The sequence below is a fragment of the Rhincodon typus genome, chromosome 13, assembly GCF_021869965.1.
Source record: "Rhincodon typus isolate 14 chromosome 13, sRhiTyp1.1, whole genome shotgun sequence".
Classification (NCBI taxonomy): Eukaryota; Metazoa; Chordata; class Chondrichthyes; order Orectolobiformes; family Rhincodontidae; genus Rhincodon; species Rhincodon typus.
Window position 1 is genome coordinate 10,882,797 of NC_063344.1, and position 19,265 is coordinate 10,902,061.

The following is a 19,265-nucleotide window of genomic DNA, read 5'->3' on the forward strand; positions in this document are numbered from 1 at the left end:
TTAGTAAAAAAGTAGTGTTAGACAAAATTAACGGGACTGAAAATAGACAAATTTTGTGAGACCCAATGACCTTCATTCTGGCATGTTGAAAGTGATGCCGATAGAGATAGTGGATATATTCCTGATCATCTCTCAAACGCCATTAATTCTGCAGTGGTGTCCGCAGATTGAAAAGCAACAAAAATAACCCCACTGTTTAAGAAAGGAAAGAGTTGGAAAAAGGAGAATAACAGACTGGCAAACTCGATTTTAGTCAGAATCAAAATGTTAGAATATGTTAAGATGTGACTAAGGTATAGTGAGAAAGTTAGTATCGGAGTGGGCGGAGTCATCATGAGTTTTTGAAGGGAGAATTACATTTGAGGATGTTACTAGCAGAGTCAGTAAGGAGGAACCAGTGATGTGTTTTTGGAATTTTAGGAGGCTTTGATAAAGTCCCACACAGGAAGATAGTATACAAAGTTAAAACGCATGAGATCGGGAGTAATATGCTATCATGGACTGAGGGTTAATTAACAGACAGAGAGCATACATTAGGAATAAATAGGTTATTTTCACTATGAACAGTGAAGTACTGCAAGGATCATTGCTCTTCACAGTATATATCAATGATTTGGATGTGGGGGCTAATGAGAATATCTCCAAGTTGCAGATAATACATTCCCATGAAGTTTTGAGAGTTGTGAGGAGGAAGTGTAAAAAGACTTCAAGAGGTGGGTGGGTGGGCAAGAGCACGGCATATGGAACATAATGTGGATAAATGTGAGGTTATCCACTTTGATGTAGAGTATTTCTTAAATGGTGGAAAGTTGGAAATTATTGATATCCAAAGGGATGTAAGTGTTATAGAGACCATAGAGTCATACAGCATGGAAACAGACCCTTCAGTCCAACTCTTCCATGCTGACCATGTTCCCAAACTAAACTTGTCCCACTTGCCTGCGTTTGGCTCATATCCCTCCCAATATCTCCTATTGATGTGCCTGACCACATGTCTTTTAAATATTGTTCATAAGTCACTGAATGCAGGTTTGCAGTTCAGTAAGCAATTCAGAAGGCAAATGCTATGTTAACCTTAATCACAAGAGATTTGAGTATGGGGTAAAGAAGATTAGCTTCAATTATATAGAACAGTGGTGAGTTTGCACTGGGTGTGTTGTGTGCATTTCTGGGTCCTTTGTCCAAAGAAGGATGGATTTACTGTAGAGGGAATGCAGCAGCAGTTGACCAGTGTTATGGACTGGACCAGACCAGACCCCTTCAAAATATTTTAAGAAGGTAGCCTGGACCTCAGCTTTATCTCATTTTCAAAGGCAAATGTGAAGTGCTTGGCCTAGATGCAATAACACAACTAAAAAAAGAGAAATTTAGAATAACTTAACTTTGTTGGAAACTTAACAAAATAACAGACACAGTAACTATTACTAATTAACTGTTCCAATATTGTAACATCCCATAAACACATGCCTTAGCGAAAAAGCAAAATTCAGACACAGATTCTCAATGCAGCTCTCCCATTCAGGAGGAGAAAAGCATCAAGAGAAAACTCAGAGAGACTAGCAGCCAGGAGACATTCACTGAAGCTTCCATCTCTGTTGAGACCCCAGTAGCTTCTGATACTACTCCAAAATCCTGATCTGTAAGAGCTGGCCACACCGATTCAGGCTGTTTATTCAAGTGGCCTTCAGTAGCAAGCTCGCTACCTCTGCATTACAACCTCTCTTCAAAAAAAAAACCAGGACAAAATAACCTTTTAAAGTGACAGCATCATTACACCAGACTGATTCCTCGGATTTCTTTGAGGCTAGATTGAGGTGACTGAACCCATATTCCCTGATGCTTAGAAGCTGCGATTTCATAGAAATTTACAAAATTCTTAAAGGGGTTGGCAGAGTAGATGCTGCATCACAGAATTGTTATGGAGTAGAATGAAGCCATTGTGTCTACACAGCTCTCCAAATGAGCATGACATAGTGTCATTCTCCCACCCTTTCCACTTATGCCTACATATTCATCTAATCCCCTCGACCTCAATTCAGTCTGAATCCTCCACACTTTCAGGCAGTGCCTTCCTGATTAGCAAATGTTCCCACTCATGAAAAGGTCAAGAATGAGAAGGCACTGATTTGCAAAAAGAGCAAGAAAAATCCTTTCTCAACTGGAAACAGTTTCTTCTTATCTACTAAGTCTAGGCCACTTATGATTTTGAAAATTTCAATCAAATCTCATCTCAGCCTTCCCTTCTCCAAGGAAAACAGTCTTAATTTCTCCACTCTATCTTCATTACTGATGTTTCTCACCCCAGGAATCATTCTCGTAAACCTGTTCTGTACGCCACTGTGTTTGCATTCTTCTTAGTGTGGCATACTTAGTCCTCATAATCCACTGATATGCTACCTGCAGATCCATGTAGTCATAAGTCAACCCCAGATCCCCTCTTTTTTCCCCATTGTCTTGTCTAATCTGCCTTGATAAACTGATCGTGCAGTCCTTTGCGGAACATGGGATTATTTTCCGTGTTTTTGTTATCCAAGTCCATTCCCCTACCCCTTGCTGGTGTATAATGAGGATTGAGTGAACTTTAGCTGAGGTCTATCTCGTGCCTTTTCTGGGTTCAGCATAACCTCCATGCTATACAATGTAGGACACAGTTAATAAAACCTAGGTTACTGTATTCTTTATTAACTATATTACTATTCTCTATTCTAGTGCTATCTGTTTCTCCCAGTATTTTTTGCAGTATTTGTTGTTCTCCTTTAATGTTCTCCTCTGGTTCCCGCACCCCTGCAGGATTAGCTTACAGCCTCCTAAACAGCACTAAAAAGTACAATAGCAAAAAATTACTGCGTAGGTACTCGGTCTTGGCTCTGTTTAACTGTCCCACTTGTATGGATACCAACTCCCCCAGAACCAGTCCTACCATCCCAGAATTTAAAGCTTCTTCCTCCTTCACCATCTTTCCAGCCTTGCATTGATCTGTCTTGCCGTCCTATTTATATACTCACTTTTGTTTAATACTGGGAGTAAAAGGGAATTATTATTTGTGACATCTTGCTTTCTAATGTTTTATCAACTCCCTGAGTTTTGACTGCAGGACCACATTTCCCTAACCTGTCTATATCATTGGTATCAATGTGACCCACGTCTTCTGGTTTTCCTCCCTCCTATAGAAGAATATGTTGCAGGTTGTTCAACGACACCCCTGACCTGGGCACCAAGTGGGCAACATATCGACCTTAAGCCGTGTCATTGGCCACAGAAAAACCTGTCTGTTTCTGTAGTTAATGATTTCCCATTCTCTACAGCTTTTCCACTTCTCTTCCCTCCCTCCTGTACAGCTGACCCACCCGAGATACCATGTGCTTGACACATGCTGAACTTGCCTGAGGAGCTATCACCCTCACCACTATCCAGAATGGAAAACTGATTCTTGAGCAGGATCTCAGGGGATTCATGCATTACTTACCTGGTTCTCTTGCCCTGTCAGGTAGTCATCAATCTTGCAAGCCTGTATAGCAAAGTTTACCTTGGCAGTGTGTAACTCAGTTACAAGATTAAGAAACAACCACCATGCAGTTTTAAAGGAATGGTTTGTCTTCATTTTGTAGCATAGATAGTGCAGTTGTGAATATTGCTGTTCTAACAACAGTCTTTCAAGTAAAAAACATCTAATTGAAAAGGTATATTAGACAATGTATAATAATACCTGGAAATATTCAGTGACCTGGGAACTGATTCTGTAAATTAGACACCACTGTCAAATTTGAGTGCGCAAGATTCTTTCAGATTTAGTCGGAGGATTTCTTTCCTTCCTCCTTTTTCCTGGAGTTCCAACAGTTTAGGTCGATGTTTGAAGAACTACACTCAGTGGGAGACTCTAATGCAATGATCTGGGGATGGGGTAACTGGAGGAGTGTGTGCATTCAGGAGGCAACACTCTGCCTATCTGAATCCTATTGTTAAGCTCAGAGATCAGTTGTACGCGTATGGTTGAAGTAAGTGATTGGTTAGGTGCTGTATCCTAGAATTAAAGAGGGGTCTGTCACTGGAATACATCAATGGGTAAACCCATAACTGAGACAAGCTGAACAGTTTTGCACTACCATTCTGGTCTGAAATATTACACTCAACTGGACTATGAGGAATCACTGAGGTGAGGAGAATGTTCAATAGTCATCAAATGATGCATGGACAATACTTTATATTAAGATAACATTCACTGCAATCCAAAAACTATGAATTATTTTGAGATGCTTCAAGATGTTGTGGCAGTGGAAATGTATCTTTTTCTTTTCTCTTTTGCAGTAAGTATTCTTTAAAACAGAATACTGCAATTTGTAAATTCTTTTTGTTTTAATCATATTCCCATAAGAACTGAAGACAAATTTACTCCTGGATTTGAGAATAAAATTTGTTTGCAATGAATATTCTCAGTTTGCTAATTTTTAGTGCCTGGCTGATGTCCAGGTTACCAGATTGTACACGAGTCTGGACAAATGTTTCTTAGTGTTAACTAAAAGAAAACATGAATAGTAGTAAGTATTCAAGAAATAGATAAAGCTTTAGATTTTAAATGTATCAAGGGGTATGGAGAGAGAGTGGAAGTATAGCATTGAGATAGAGGGTCAGCCATGATCATATTGAAATGTGGAGCAGACTTGAAGGGCTGAATGGCCTATTGCTGTTCCTAGTTTCTGTTTTTAAGTTGGGTTGTTGTAGCGGGGGTCGGGGTGCAATGAGGCTGAATGTTATGAGCGTGAATATTGAATGTTATTCTGTTTAGATTTTAACGGGCAAGGAGTGCTGTCTTTTACTATATCAATCCCTGTATTTTTGTTTGAAACAAATCAATAAAGTGATTAAGCCATTGCTTAAAAATTGCCAGGAGTTGCAATATTCTGAAGATAAAATGTTGAAATAAACATGTTTCAGAGCTAGAATGACATGGTGCTGTTTTGAATCTCCCAATAAATGAATTTCATGTTGATAACTGTAACACAATTCCTGACTTATACATAATCTGGCTAGACATATGTGATCACCAAACTTGAAACCATATTTAATGCCAATTTCATCTTTTGGTACAGTGATATGATAATATTCCAAATGAAGTGTGAAATGTTTTTACAGTGAATCCATATAATTGTGTATTACAGTTCGAGGTTCAGAAGGAATCTATATGCTCAATGGCCCTCCTACATACACAGAAAATACCTCTTTCACAAGGTATTTTAAATTCAGCTGTTTTTATTGCACTTGTGTATCTTTTGTTGATTGTGGCACAACATTTAGATGAAAACTGTTACAAGAAAATCATTTCAGTTTTAACTGTGACTAAGTTGGTAGAATTCTGAGTCAGAAAGTTGTGAGTTCAAGCCCCATTCCAAGGGCTTGAACACAAAAGTCAAATGAAGCAGGACAGCACTGTTGATGGTTATATCTTTAAACCGAAGCCCCCATCAGCCCTCTTGGTTCCCATGGACTTATTTTGGAAAAGAGCAGGGTAGTTCCCCTTGGTGTCCTTGTCAGTATTTATCCCTTAAACAAGATCATAATAGCAGATTACTAGATGATTGTCACATTGCTGTTTGCAGGAGCCTGCTGCATGCAAATTGGGTAACCCATTTCGTACATGACAACAATGGCAACTTTTCAGGAGTACTTAATTGGCTGTAAAACCATTTGGGATATCCTTTGCACATGAGAATCTATGAAAATCGATAAATACAAGTCTGTCTATGTTTAGAACTGAAACAATGCCCACTGACACAGCTGGTTTGTGAACCATTGTACTTTAGCATAAAATGAGAGGACATGGGAATTGTATCTGCAGTCCTAAGCCATAAATTCCTCAGAACGATGGGACATGCATTGGGGCCAAGAGCAGAAGTCGTATCTTTCTGTCTAAGCAAAGAAGGTCCAGAGGATGATTTGTTCTGCACCACTTTGTTTCGCCCAATTATAGTATGACCAGTGGCAGAACCCCATATGACTGTGAGAGATTTAAAAACAGTGGGATTGGAAGAACAATGGGTAACTGACCAACATTGTATCGGCCCAAAGTAAAATGGTTGAAATTGAAAGTGAAGGAGGAAGAATCGCAAAGATACAGATATTGACCATAAGTCTCTCTACCCTGTCAGCCAGAAACTGATGGGCACTATGGAAAGACACCCATTCCCCCTTCACAAAGTCATTGCTTTTACTCACGAGGAAACTAGAATTAAAATAAGTTTGAAGCACCAGTTGTATTGTTTGGTTATCATCTTACCAACAACAAATCTGGCATAATGGATTCTGCTTCATTGGTTTTTGAGTCTTTTAAATCATAGAATCCCTGGAAGCAGGCCATTTGGCCCATCGAGTCCACACTGATGCTCCAAAAAGCATCCCACCCAAATCCACCCCCTTACCTTGTACCCATATTTCCAACGGCTAATCCACCTAACCTGTGCATCGCTAAATAACATGCGCAATCCTGCTGTCCTGCACATCTTTGGACTGTTGGAGGAAACTCACGCAGGCGCAGGGAGAACATGCCACACAGGCAGTCATCCAAGCTTCGAACCTGGGTCCTCGGTGTTGTGAGGCAACAGCGCTAGCCCACCCTGCCACCCTGAATGTACACTATATCTATATTTTCATGAATTTACTTGGGAAAAGTTGTTTTTCTGCAGAGGAAGTTAAGAGAATAATTTCAATGCATCATTTTTCTCATTCTCCAATTAATCATGTTTTTTCCTTTTTGTGTTTTGCAGAGAAGACAGGAATAATTGCAAAGGCTTCACTTTCAGCAAAGATGGTTCCCTGTTTGCTTGGTGTAATGGCGAAAAGTCAGTAGCAACCTTCAATTTCTTGTCACTGAGCCTTCTACATGTAAAATGGGTCACATACTTTAAGTTTCCATCTTTTACTGGGTTGCAGTTGCACCAAAAACAAAATCGGTCCACTGTTGGACCTTATGCTGCTGAAAAGTTTTGTTTTTTGGAAGTTCAGCTGCTTGATCATGCCACCATGTTTTAAGGTGGTATGTTGATGTGCAAATGACCAAAAGAACTTAGGAAATGTCACGCCTCACTGGGGTAGAGCACTGGAAATCAAGTCCTGTTATTCACAGAGTTGTCACAAAAGTTAAAAATTTTATAGAAGTGTGCAAAACCCGTAATTTATCTGTGTTGGGTAGACTAGCTTAACAGAAAGCATTGTTATTTAACAAGACCCATTATTTATTACAAATAATTGGATTCTAATCACAGGTAAGCACTCACTAAATTCCAACAAACTCCCTTGTAAAATCCCCTGCACACATATACACACAGGCAAAAAAAAATTGGTGTTATGGGTACAGGGAAAAGAATACTGGAAAAACTGTTCAATAATATCAGTCTTCGGGATTTGATGGAGTGTTCCTTTTAATATCTTCAGTTCTTTGATATTTTCCTTCAAGTCCTCTCACTTCTTCACAGGAGGCACAGAGCAACTGGCTCATAAATGATGAAGTATCTTTTTTAGTGGTTAAAAGCAACAGCTTACAGAAACTAGTAGAAGGAAGTAAACTGGATTTCTTCACGCTTTTGGTATCTTACTGGAGAGAGAAGCACACTGTCTATCCTTTCAGTGGTCCGAAGGCCAGTATCGTTCATACCTAGGAACCAAACAGACCATTATTGTCACAACTGGTGACAGCTCCCCAAACCAATTAACAGCCTGTTGTTTGCTGAATTTCACTTAGAATCATAGAATCCCTACAGTGTGGAAACAGGCCCTTCGGCCCAACAAGTCCACACCGAACCTCAGAGCATCCCACCCAGACCCATCCCCCTATAACCTACACCTCCCTGAACACTACTGGCAATTTACCATGGCCAATCCATCTAGCCTGCACACCTTTGTACAGACACTGCACTCCTCCCCAACCCCCAGAGCCAGCCCATCTACAACATCTTCCACCGCTGCTTGAACAAAGCAGAACAAATTTAAATAACTTGTTTTTTGAAAGTACAGCAATTCTCTCCTCAGTCTTTTGTTGTAGAACGGTCATCTGTTCAGTCCATTATTAAAATAAAGTAAAAAGATGTCATCTTGACGGAAGGTGAAGCTCCGATAGACAGAATAACACTAGATGAATGAACCCAGTCCACGGATGCATTTATATTTTTCAAAAACCTGTCCACAATCAAGCACTTTTTTTTTGGTATCATGTTGTGTTGATTATTCTGCAACCAGTTGTGATAAGCTTTTGTTTGAATAATTTATCCTCTTTTTCTCTGTAGAGTAAATATCGTGAGTACCCGAGACAGTCGGTTATTACACTCTCTTGACCTACCTAGAGTGACTTTGCTGGCATTTTCTCCTCAAAGCAATATCTTGACAACATGGCAACCTTACATGAGTGAGTAATTCAAAGTAGTGTAATTCCTTGTTCAGCATTTTGTCCTCTGTAATTACATCATGAGACTGCTTAAGAAGAGGAGAGATGGGTCGTGTTTGGTTCAAGGAAATGTCAATATGATAGTATTTATTTTGTTAAAATGTGATTGCCCCATGAGTTGAATGCCTGACCTGTTACGGACAAAATAGTAAATCAGGAGTTTCCATCAAGTGACGGAGGGCTGCCAGAGAACAGCCGTTGCTGTCCAACCTTTTTGTCGTCATTAGTCATGTAAGTGCAAACTCTGTTGGCTTGAAAACCACATATAAAGTTCAGACACATGTTCCAGTTAAACAATATATGTCTCAAATCGTATGAACATATGGTATGAACATTATCATGGTTTTCTACTTTTTGATGTATCCAGCAATGATGAAACAAAGGTTATAAGATGTAGCAGAAGTAGGACATTGTGCATGCTCCACTAATAATGGCTCACGGCTGATGTGATTGTCAAGACCACTTTCCTGCTTTTTCCCTCTACCCCATGATTTCCTTACAGATTAAAAAAATGTCTATCTCAGCCTTGAATATAGCCTTGACTCACTGCAAAGTGGTTGACAATGAACAACCCTCTAAAATCACCAAGCAAGCCACTTAGTTCAAGGAAATTAGGGAATGGACAACAAATGCTGGCCTTGCCAGTGATGCCCATTTCACATGAAAGAACAAAGCTCCCCATCAAAGTTCGCAAGTGATTCCTTACCAGTTGAGCAAGGTACTGCGGGTATTCTACCTGAGGAATTAGTCTCTTGAAGAAAGAGATTGTTAATAAGAAGGTGAGTCTAAAGTGAGTATTTTGTGTTTTCACAATACAAACTGCAAAAACCAGGGTAACCATATGACATATTTTTATGGAAGACTGGAATACACTGTCTTAAAATGTGCTTTGTTCTGGTTCACTTGAAGTGTTCAGAAGAAATTGTACTGTTATCTGAAAAGGAAGAATATTCAGAGTTATGGGTTGAAGCCAGGAGAATAGCACGAAGTGAATTGCTCATTCAGAGAGCTGGTACAGACGTGATGGACTGAGCGACTCTCTGCACTGTAATAATTCTGTGATTTTGTGAAGTGCCAGCCCTCAGAAACTAATTAAGTTACATTTGCAAAATCTTGTCAAGTTTAAATGTCTATGGCCAAATGGCAGTCTGCTTATCACGTGTACATTGCAGACTGTATCTTATTGTGAAATCCAATTTTGTTCATCAAGGTCGTATAGTGGAAAAACAAATGTTAATTGCAATTGGTCAGTTTATACTTGGTAACACTGTCAGCTTTGATATTTTATAGGAGTAGCATTATTTGCAGCAAGGACGTTATTTCTTGTCATTTTATACTTATTTAGTAGGATCTTATGGATTATGCAGTTTATTCCTGTTTGTTGCTTGTAGCTTTTGGGAGAAAAATCATGAAAATGTGAATGGTTTTAAGCCATGTTCTCTCAAAGCTGGCTGCTCCAAGATATTACGTGTGGCAACTGGCATGCCGATCTCAGCATCGACCTTCAGTTCCAGAGGTTGCTGTTGTGCACTTCCCTCGGAGGCCCTTGCAGCCTCAGAGAAAATTAGAGAGATCGCTGCTGTTCAAGCTTTCTTAAATCGTTCATCATTATTGATTGTGGAACAACCTCTGAGTCGGATTGTGGAGGCAATAACCTGGAGTCATTTAAGGAACAGATGCAGTGATTGGGTAGGGAGATGTGGATTTAATGTTTTTCTTGGGTAGATGTGTTTGGAGGTATGACATTGCCTTTCTCACCCAAGCTTCTCTTGCCCTAGTGCGGGGATTTGAACATCAGGTGACTCAAGTACCATCATGATGAACAAATAATATTTAATTGCGATTTTACCCAAAAAAAGCTATGGTTATTTATATAATAATTAACACGAGCACCAGCATTTCAAACTCCAAACACCTGCTTATCCCTTATCTTGCATAATTCTGCCTAATGTATTGTCTTTATGGTTGTTGAATGTCATCAATAATCCTTTCTGCTGTTTAATGGCATTTCTCTTATTTCATTTCTGCCTCTATTAATACCCTCTCACTAGCCTGGTCTGAGAAGGCTGAGGGGTGAACTAACAGAGTTAGTAACAATTTGGAAGGAATCCATTGTTCTTTTTGGGTGTGAACAAAACAAGGGCTCATTAGTATAAGAAAGTCACTGAGTAAGCTGTGCAAGAGAAGCTATTTTAGCTGAACAGTGGGAAGCACGTAGAACTCAACATCACAGGTAGCAGTTAAGACAAATAGCATTGATGCATTTAAAGAGAAGGTCACTGTGAATATAGGGGAGGTAGGTATAAAGAATATGTTGATAGGTTAAATCAAACTGTGTGTAGCATAAGTGCTAGCATGAACCATTTAAACCGAATGAGCAATTTCCCATGTCTAAACACCATAATTCTTAAAGTCAAACATCATAAATCATTATTGGCATGCAACTTCTCACAGCTAAACAAAGTGCAAAAACCCAAGGGGAGGTGAAATTTAAACACACGTTTTTAAAGCAGCTTTTCATTGCAATTGCAATCCCTTCATTCAAAAGGATCAATTCAAACACCAGTGGCTTGTTTTGTTTTTCTGTGTGATATAAATCACTTTGACTTTGCTGTGAAAAGCACAACAGTCTTAATTTACTGGCAATTGACACATTGGTTAAGAATGTCTTGCAATGCTAGTTAATGGAAATTTCACGTGTACAACAATAACTTGTAAATTTCTGTTCACATCAATATGTGATATGAGTGCTGCATTAAAAGCCCAGTTCTGGCACTAGCACTGGCACCTTTCTATGAGCAAGACTAGCTGAGCTGTACAGATCAGGAAGATCCCAGAATTAATTTATGTTGAGTACCCCATTTGATTTCAGCATGAGGCCTTGACATGGAGGAAATTTTGGCCAGGCTTACTGCTCTCCTCACTGTCCAGGACACACCGCTGACAGTGTTTGACTGTAAACGTTGGGTGAGGACAGTATCAGGCTTGATTGTAATGCTTCTATAGTCAGGTATCCTGCTAATATTCATTGCCAAGGCACATACATGATTAATAGCCTCAGCACTAGAGCTGTTTCTCCACCAGCATTGAATACATTTTCAAAATAAATCGGAATGGAGTGAAAATTGGCAAAAAAAAAATGAAAGGGTGTTATACTGCTTATATTTTGATGATCTTTTTTGCCGGTCTTCAGTATCTGGTGGCTATGGGAGAGGAATAGTGTACATATGATAAAAATGTAGTTAATGGAAGCCGTGAAAACTAACAGCATGCCTATTCACGGCAAACGTCATAGTGCTACCATGTTTTTCTTGCTTTTAGCAACCAAAAATAATCCACAAGGAGAACCAAACCTGCAGATTTGGGATCTTCAAACTGGACAATGTCTCAAGTCATTCTTCCAAAAGAAAATGCAAGGCTGGTAAATATGAGAGATTACAAGCAGTAATTGTTATTTTATGTTACAGATATTTTTGAATCAACTGGTTTAGAGATGTTATTCCACAGCACTGGAGGAGGTGGAACTTGAACCTGGGTCTCCTGTCTTGGAGTTAACAATGTGTGATGTATTATCAGTGCAGGAGTTGTGCAACCTATTTACATGATATCATGAGTCTTTGAACTTGATTACTTTCTTCAGTCATCATGTACAAATAGCTTATTTAATCAAAGGTGGTTAGTTCTCTGTCAAACCTTGAGAAGTTTTATCAGGAATATCCTAAATAAATATCATCTCAGCCTTGCAAATATGCTTCCTAATGACACCTGGCTGTTTGGGTCAAGAGCTTTAGCAAAGGCAACTTGATGTTTAGAAGCAGTCATGTACATCTTGGGATAGCTTTAAAATTTGCCTGTTGAGGTGCAAAGGAATCGCCGGACATAAAAAAGCACCAAGGTCCCTTAAGTTTGCTTTCGACTAGCCACATGACACAATGATTGAGGAGTTGTTGACTAACCATAACAATCAGTTTCAATCACCTTACTCTATATCAGGCCCAGAAATGACATGAGATAAACGCTTCGAGCTCTGAGAGCCGTTTTTCCTTCCCATCCTGCTAGACCTACCATGTAGAATGGCTCAAATTACAAAATGATTCCAGGTGTAGGTATTTTTGTGTTGGTAAGGTGTTATGCATGGCATTTTCCCATCCAAAGTAAGCAAACTTCACACCTCTGGCAGCACCTGAGACCCAACTTTTCATAATTTCCTTGACTTCACCCATGCAGAACTCAGTATGAGTGCAAAAGAACATGACTTGCCGGTTGTAGGCCATCACTGACTCAACTCTCAATCCATCAGCAACAATGACTGTCCACACAAGTTGTAGTGAAGTTGACTGTCTGAAGTGGGAACCTCATGGTGATGAAGACAGGCAATAAAATGGCATCACAAAATTCAAATACAAAATTTTAAACGTTTTATATTGGGATCCATAGCTGTGGAGAGACGAGCTAACCCCTTCGTAATGTTTTTAATTCAATAACAGAATTTACTTCTAGAAGTTTATAAAATCAGTAGGGGCATGGATAGGGTGAATAGTCAAAGTATTTTCCCCAGGGTAGGAGAGTCCAAAATTAGACAGCATGGGTTTAAGGTGAGAGGGGAAAGATTTAAAAGGGACCTGAGGGGCAACTTTGTCATGCAGAAGATGGTAGGTGTATGGAATGAACTGCCAGAGGACGCGGTGGAGTCTGGTAGAATTACAATATTTATGAGGCATCTAGATGGGTATATGAATAGGAAGGGTTTAGAGGGATGTGGGCCAAATGCTGGCAAATGGGACTAGATTAATTCGGGTATCTGGTCGGCGTGGACACGTTGGACTGAAGCATCTGTTTCCGTGCTGTACATCTCTATGATTGTACTTCCCTGGGTCAAAATAGTTGCCTCTACTAGCAGATTTGTGCTGCATTAGGAAGCAAATTAAGAAAGGGCTATCAAAGCATGGTGGTGAGATAGCGGAGAATAATTCCAGTAAAATGTAGAAAATATTTAACAATTCTATGTATGCAGTAGGAGCTGAGTGATTTTGAAAATCCGATCTCTGATGTTTTAGTTGTTTGTGTTAATAGCTGTCTTTTTTTTCCTTGGTTTAGGTGCCCCTGTTGGTCAGACAATGAAAGTATTTGTGCTCGAAATGTAAACAATGAAGTGCAGTTTTTTGAGAACAATGATTTTGGTATGTGACCACTTCTGAATCACTGAGGAGTCCATTAAATTGTACAAAATATTAGTCAGTGAATCTTGAATGTCATTATTACAGACAATGCTAGTTATCAGAGTGTCTGCATAAAAAATATATTATGTATGTATTTAAAACAACTATTTTCAATAATGGTGTGATTTCACAGCAAGAATGCTGATAAATTTAGCAGTTTAGGGGTCACTACACATCAAATAGGGATAGAATTCTGTTTTTCTATATATGTATTGTAATTCATTCACCTCAGTCTCAGTAGAAAATGGCCTCAACAGCTTAAAACAAAACATAAAATGTGCACAGTCCCCTCAAGATAGACAAAGACATCATGTAGTACTAAACCATACCCATAAGATCCTCACTTCAATCCAGGTGCCGAGTTGGCTACTTTTGTTTGCGAGAACACCTTTGACATATCTAGGTTCAAATGAGAAAAGCAAAGCATGAGCTTTGTTAATTTTCACTGTCAGACACTAAAAAGGACTATTTAGGAGAAGCAAAAACAAAGTTGCTGGAAAAGCTCAGCAGGTTTGGCAGCATCTGTGGAGAAAAAATCAGAGTTAACGTTTCATGTCCGGTGACCCTTCCACAGAACCGGACCCAAAATGTTAACTGAGCTTTTCCCTGCTGAGCGTTTCCAGCAACTTTGTTTTTGTTCCTGATTTACAGTATCCACAGTTCTTTTGGTTTCCATTTAGGAGAAGATCTGGAGGACTGTTCCTCTGCAAGAACTGATATCTTTTACAGAGAGGCTGGTAGAAAATTAAGATTTTGTTTTATAAAATGGTCACCCTGAAATCATTTTTAAATTCTAAAATTAAGCACGAAATCTGATGTGATGTAAATTGAATTACACTCTAAAAGAGGCATGTGTAATTTCCATTGAGGGCAGTCAGGGGTGGGCAATAAATGCTGGCCTTGCCAGGGACACTCAAATCCCTCAATGATTAAATTAAAAAACTCCATAACTCACCGTTCCCGTCATCCACTCTATTCCATTTCTTCTCTTGTCCAAAATCGCGAATGGGAAGCTGTACATATAGAAGGCTATGAGACAAAATTTCCTCATAATGTTTGCCCATGTATAAATACTGTATGGGAATTTTGCAAAACAACATTCTGTGGACCATTTTAAGTGATGTTGATTTTCCCCCAATCCAGGTAAAATAGCGAACAAACTCCATTTGCAGAAGGTGGCAGATTTTGCTTTGTCACCAGGAGCTCAGCCCTGCAAGGTACTTCATCATTCACTTCTACTTGTTATGTGTGTTGCTCATTATTTTCCACTAGTACGTTTATTGTTGAGTAAAGCCATTTCCTAGTTAGAATTATAGAAGTCTTTTAAGTTTGGCTGCTTATTTTGATTAATTTAACTGCGAATCTTGCTTCTGTGAGAAATGAGAAAGTACATTTAGCTCATTCCAGCTCAAATTACCCACCACAACTCCAATCAGTTTCATTGTAGCATCCACCTGTACTTCAAATTATTCTAGGATTCATTCCTAGCGTCGGTCACTCCTTATGTGATGCACTTAGAATCGTAGAATCCCTACAGTGTGGAAACAGGCCTTTCGGCCCAACAAATCCACACCGACCATCAGAGCATCCCCCCCACTGACCCATCCCCCTATAACCCACCTAATCTACGCATCCCTAAACACTATGGGCAATTTAGCATGGCCAATCCACGTGCCTGCACATTTGTGGACTGTGGGAGGAAACCGGAGCACCCAGAGGAAACCTACGCAGACACGGGAGAATGTGCAAACTCCACACAGGCAGTCGCCCGATGGTGGAATCGAACCCGGGTCCCTGGTGCTGTGAGACAGCAGTGCTAACCACTGAGCCACCGTGCTGCCCTGTTCTTAATGCCAATCTAATATTTGTCTTTTGATGATTTGAACCTTTCTCCCCTGAGCTACAGGTACTATTTAATGTGAATTTACCTTTCCCAGATTGTTTATATTTACATACACAGCATTTACATAGAATGTACAAAAGGAAAATTTGGTCCTTTGTCCCAAGACATTAATTCTTGTGGCCCTCTCTGCTGCTCCTGCATTGCCTCCAACAGCAGAGGAAAATCCCAAATTTTGCCAATTTTCCTTATAATTTAACCTTACACCACCAGGGGTCAGCCTTGTGATTTTTCTCTGCACGGCCTCCAGAACTTTAATGGCTCTGTGGCTCAACATCTAAATTCTACTCATTTGGGGGTCAGTTAGCTCAATTGGCTGGACAGTTGATTTGTAATGCAGAGTGACGCCAATGGCGTAGGGCAGCTGAGGTCACCATGAAAGCGTTAGCTTCTCGACCTCACCTCTAACATGAGTTTTGGTGACCTTCAGGTTAAACCACCACCTGTTGTCACTGTTTAATGAGAGAACAGCCCTGTAGTGTCCTGGGAGCATGGTGACTATAACTCATTCACACTCGTTTATAAAAAAACACAGTAAGTAGGTGGCATGGTGGCTCAGTGGTTAATGCTGCAGCCACACAGTGCCAGGGACCGGGTTCAATTCTATCCTCGGGTGACTGTCTGTGTGGAGTTTGCACGTTCTCCCCATGTCTGTGTGGTTTCCTCTGGGTGCTCCGGTTTCCTCCCACAGTCCAAAGATGCACAGGTTAGGTGGATTGGCCACGCTAAATTGTCCCATACTATCCAGGGATGTGTAGATTAGGTGGATTAGCCAAGGTACATGCAAGGTTACAGAGAAAGGATAGGGGTTGGGTCTGGGTTAAATGCTGTTCGGAGGGTCGATGTGGATTTGATGGGCTGAATGGCCTACTTCCACACTGTAGGGAATGATTCCAGGGGCAAATGGAGACCATATGGCTTTGTCAACCCTGCTCCACCATTCTATCTGATCATGGCTGATCTCGGACTTGAACTCAATTTTTCTGCCAACTCCCAATATCCCTTGGTTTCCTGAGACACCAAAAATCTGTCTATCCAGTGTTATACATACACTGCGATTGAGCATCCATAACCCTCTGGGGAATTCCAAAGATCCACACCTTTTGAATGCAATAAATTTTCATAATCTCAGTACTAAATTATCAGCTCCTCACCTAAAACTGTGCCCCAAGTGTTTCAGATTCCCCAACCATTGGAAACCATCTTTCAGTCTACCCTATCAGGTTTCTTCAGAAACTTACATATGTGAGATCACTTCTCATTCTTCTAAACTCCAGAAAATACAGGCCTAATTTTCTCCACGACTAAACATGCCCCAGCCACCTGACCACAGGGACTAATTTAATGAAGTTTTGCTGTACTACCTGCAATGCAAGTTTACCATTACTTAGCTAAAGTGACCAAAGCTGCAGATAGTGTTCCAGATATGGTCTTGCCAAAACCTTGTATAATTGTGGCAAGACTTACTCTTGTATCCAAATCTTCTTGAATTAAATGCCATCATGCCATCATGCTATTTGCCTTCATAAATTGCCTGCTGTACCTGCATTTTAATTTCAAAGAACACAGAAAATTACAGCACAGAAACAGGCCCTTCGGCCCTCCAAGGCTGTGCCGATCCAGATCCTCTATCTAAACCTGTCACCTATTTTCCAAGGATCTATATCCCTCTGCACCCTGCCCGTTCAGTATCTGTCTTGATACATCTTAAATGACGCTATCGTGCCCGCCTCTACCACCTCCGCTGGCAACACGTTCCAGGCACCCACCATCCTCTGCGTAAAGAACTTTCCACGCATATCTCCCTTAAACTTTTCCCCTCTCACCTTGAAATCGTGACCCCTAGTAATTGAATCCCCCACTCTGGGGGAAAAAGCTCCTTGCTATCCACCCTGTCTGTACCTCTCATGATTTTGTAGACCTCAATCAGGTCCCCCCTCAACCTCTGTCTTTCTAATGTAAATAATCCTAATCTACTCAACCTCTCTTCATAGCTAGCGCCCTCCATACCAGGCAACATCCTGGTGAACCTCCTCTGCACCCTCTCCAAAGCATTCACATCCTTTTGGTAATGTGGCAATTCAGAACTGTACGCAGTATTCCAAATGTGGTTGAACCAAGGTCCTATACAACTGTAATATGACCTGCCAACTCTTGTACACAATACCCGGTCTGATGAATGAAAGCATGCCGTATGCCTTCTTGACCACTCTATCGACCTGCATTGCCACCTTCAGGGTACAATGGACCTGAACACCCAGATCTCTCTGTGCATCAATTTTCCCCAGGGCTTTTCCATTTACCACATAGTTCGCTCTTGAATTGGATCTTCCAAAATGCATCACCTCGCATTTGCCTGGATTGAACTCCATCTGCCATTTCTATGCCCAACTCTCCAATCTATCTATATTCTGCTGCATTCTCCGACAGTCCCCTTCACTATCTGCTACTCCACCAATCTTAGTGTCATCTGCAAACTTGCCAATCAGACCATCTACACCTTCCTCCAGATCATTTATGTATATCACAAACAACAGTGGTCCCAACACAGATCCCTGTGGAACACCACTGGTCACAGTTCTCCATTTTGAGAAACTCCCTTCCACTACAACTCTCTGTCTCCTGTTGCCCAGCCAGTTCTCTATCCATCTAGCTAGTACACCCTGGACCCCATGGAACTTCACTTTCTCCATCAGCCTCCCATGAGGAACTTTATCAAACTCCTTACTGAAGTCCATGTATATGACATCTACACTCTTCCCTGAGCTATTAACTTTGTCACTTCCTCAAAGAATTCTCTCAAGTTGGTAAGACATGACCTTCCCTGCACAAAGCCATGCTGCCTATCACTAATAAGCCCATTTTCTTCCAAATGTAAATAGATCCTATCCCTCAGTATCTTCTCCAGCAGCTTCCCCACCACTGACATCAGGCTCACCGGTCTATGATTACCTGGATTATCCTTGCTACCCTTCTTAAACAAGGGGACAACATTAGCAATTCTCCAGTCCTCCGGGACCTCACTGTGCTCAAGGATGCTGCAAAGACATCTGTTAAGGCCCCAGCTATTTCCTCTCTCGCTTCCCTCATTAACCTGGGATAGATCCCATCCGGGCCTGGGGACTTGTCCACCCTAATGCCTTTTAGAATACCCAACACTTCCCCCCTCCTTATGCCGACTTGACCTAGAGTAATCAAACATCTATCCCTAACCTCAATATCCATCATGTCCCTCTCCTCGGTGAATACCGACGCAAAGTACTCATTAAGAATCTCACTCATTTTCTCTGACTCCTCGCATAACTTCCCTCCTTTGTCCTTGAGTGGACCAACCCTTTCTCTAGTTACCCACTTGCTCCTTATGTACGAATAAAAGGCTTTGGGATTTTCCTTAACCCTGTTTGCTAAAGATATTTCATGACCCCTTTTAGCCCTCTTAATTCTTCGTTTTAGATTGGTTCTACTTTCCCGATATTCTTCCAAAGCTTTGTCTGTTTTCAGTTGCCTAGACGTTATGTATGCTTCCTTTTTCCTCTTTGCTAGTCTCACAATTTCACCTGTCATCCATGGTTCCCTAATCTTGCCCTTTCTATCCCTCATTTTCACAGGTACATGTCTGTCCTGCACTCTAATCAACCTGGCTTTAAAAGCCTCCCACATATCAAATGTGGATTTACCCTCAAACAGCTGCTCCCAATCCACATTCCCCAGCTCC

The 19,265-nt window shown here is 40.6% G+C and overlaps 1 protein-coding gene across 3 annotated transcripts in view; it reads left to right on the top strand.

Moving 5' to 3' along the window:
- The window catches only part of eif2a (eukaryotic translation initiation factor 2A), a 51,594-nt gene that overhangs the window by 11,609 nt on the left and 20,720 nt on the right, over nt 1-19,265 (top strand). Inside the window, exons 2-7 of one of the 3 annotated variants that reach the window (XM_020516563.2) lie at nt 5,157-5,226; nt 6,759-6,833; nt 8,274-8,392; nt 11,753-11,852; nt 13,529-13,611; nt 14,794-14,867. In XM_020516563.2, the coding sequence (XP_020372152.2) occupies nt 5,157-5,226; nt 6,759-6,833; nt 8,274-8,392; nt 11,753-11,852; nt 13,529-13,611; nt 14,794-14,867 (521 nt within the window). Of the gene's footprint in view, nt 1-5,156; nt 5,227-6,758; nt 6,834-8,273; nt 8,393-9,822; nt 10,121-11,752; nt 11,853-13,528; nt 13,612-14,793; nt 14,868-19,265 lie in introns of those variants that run through there. The other 2 variants (XM_048604811.1, XM_048604812.1) reach the window with 2 other exon arrangements.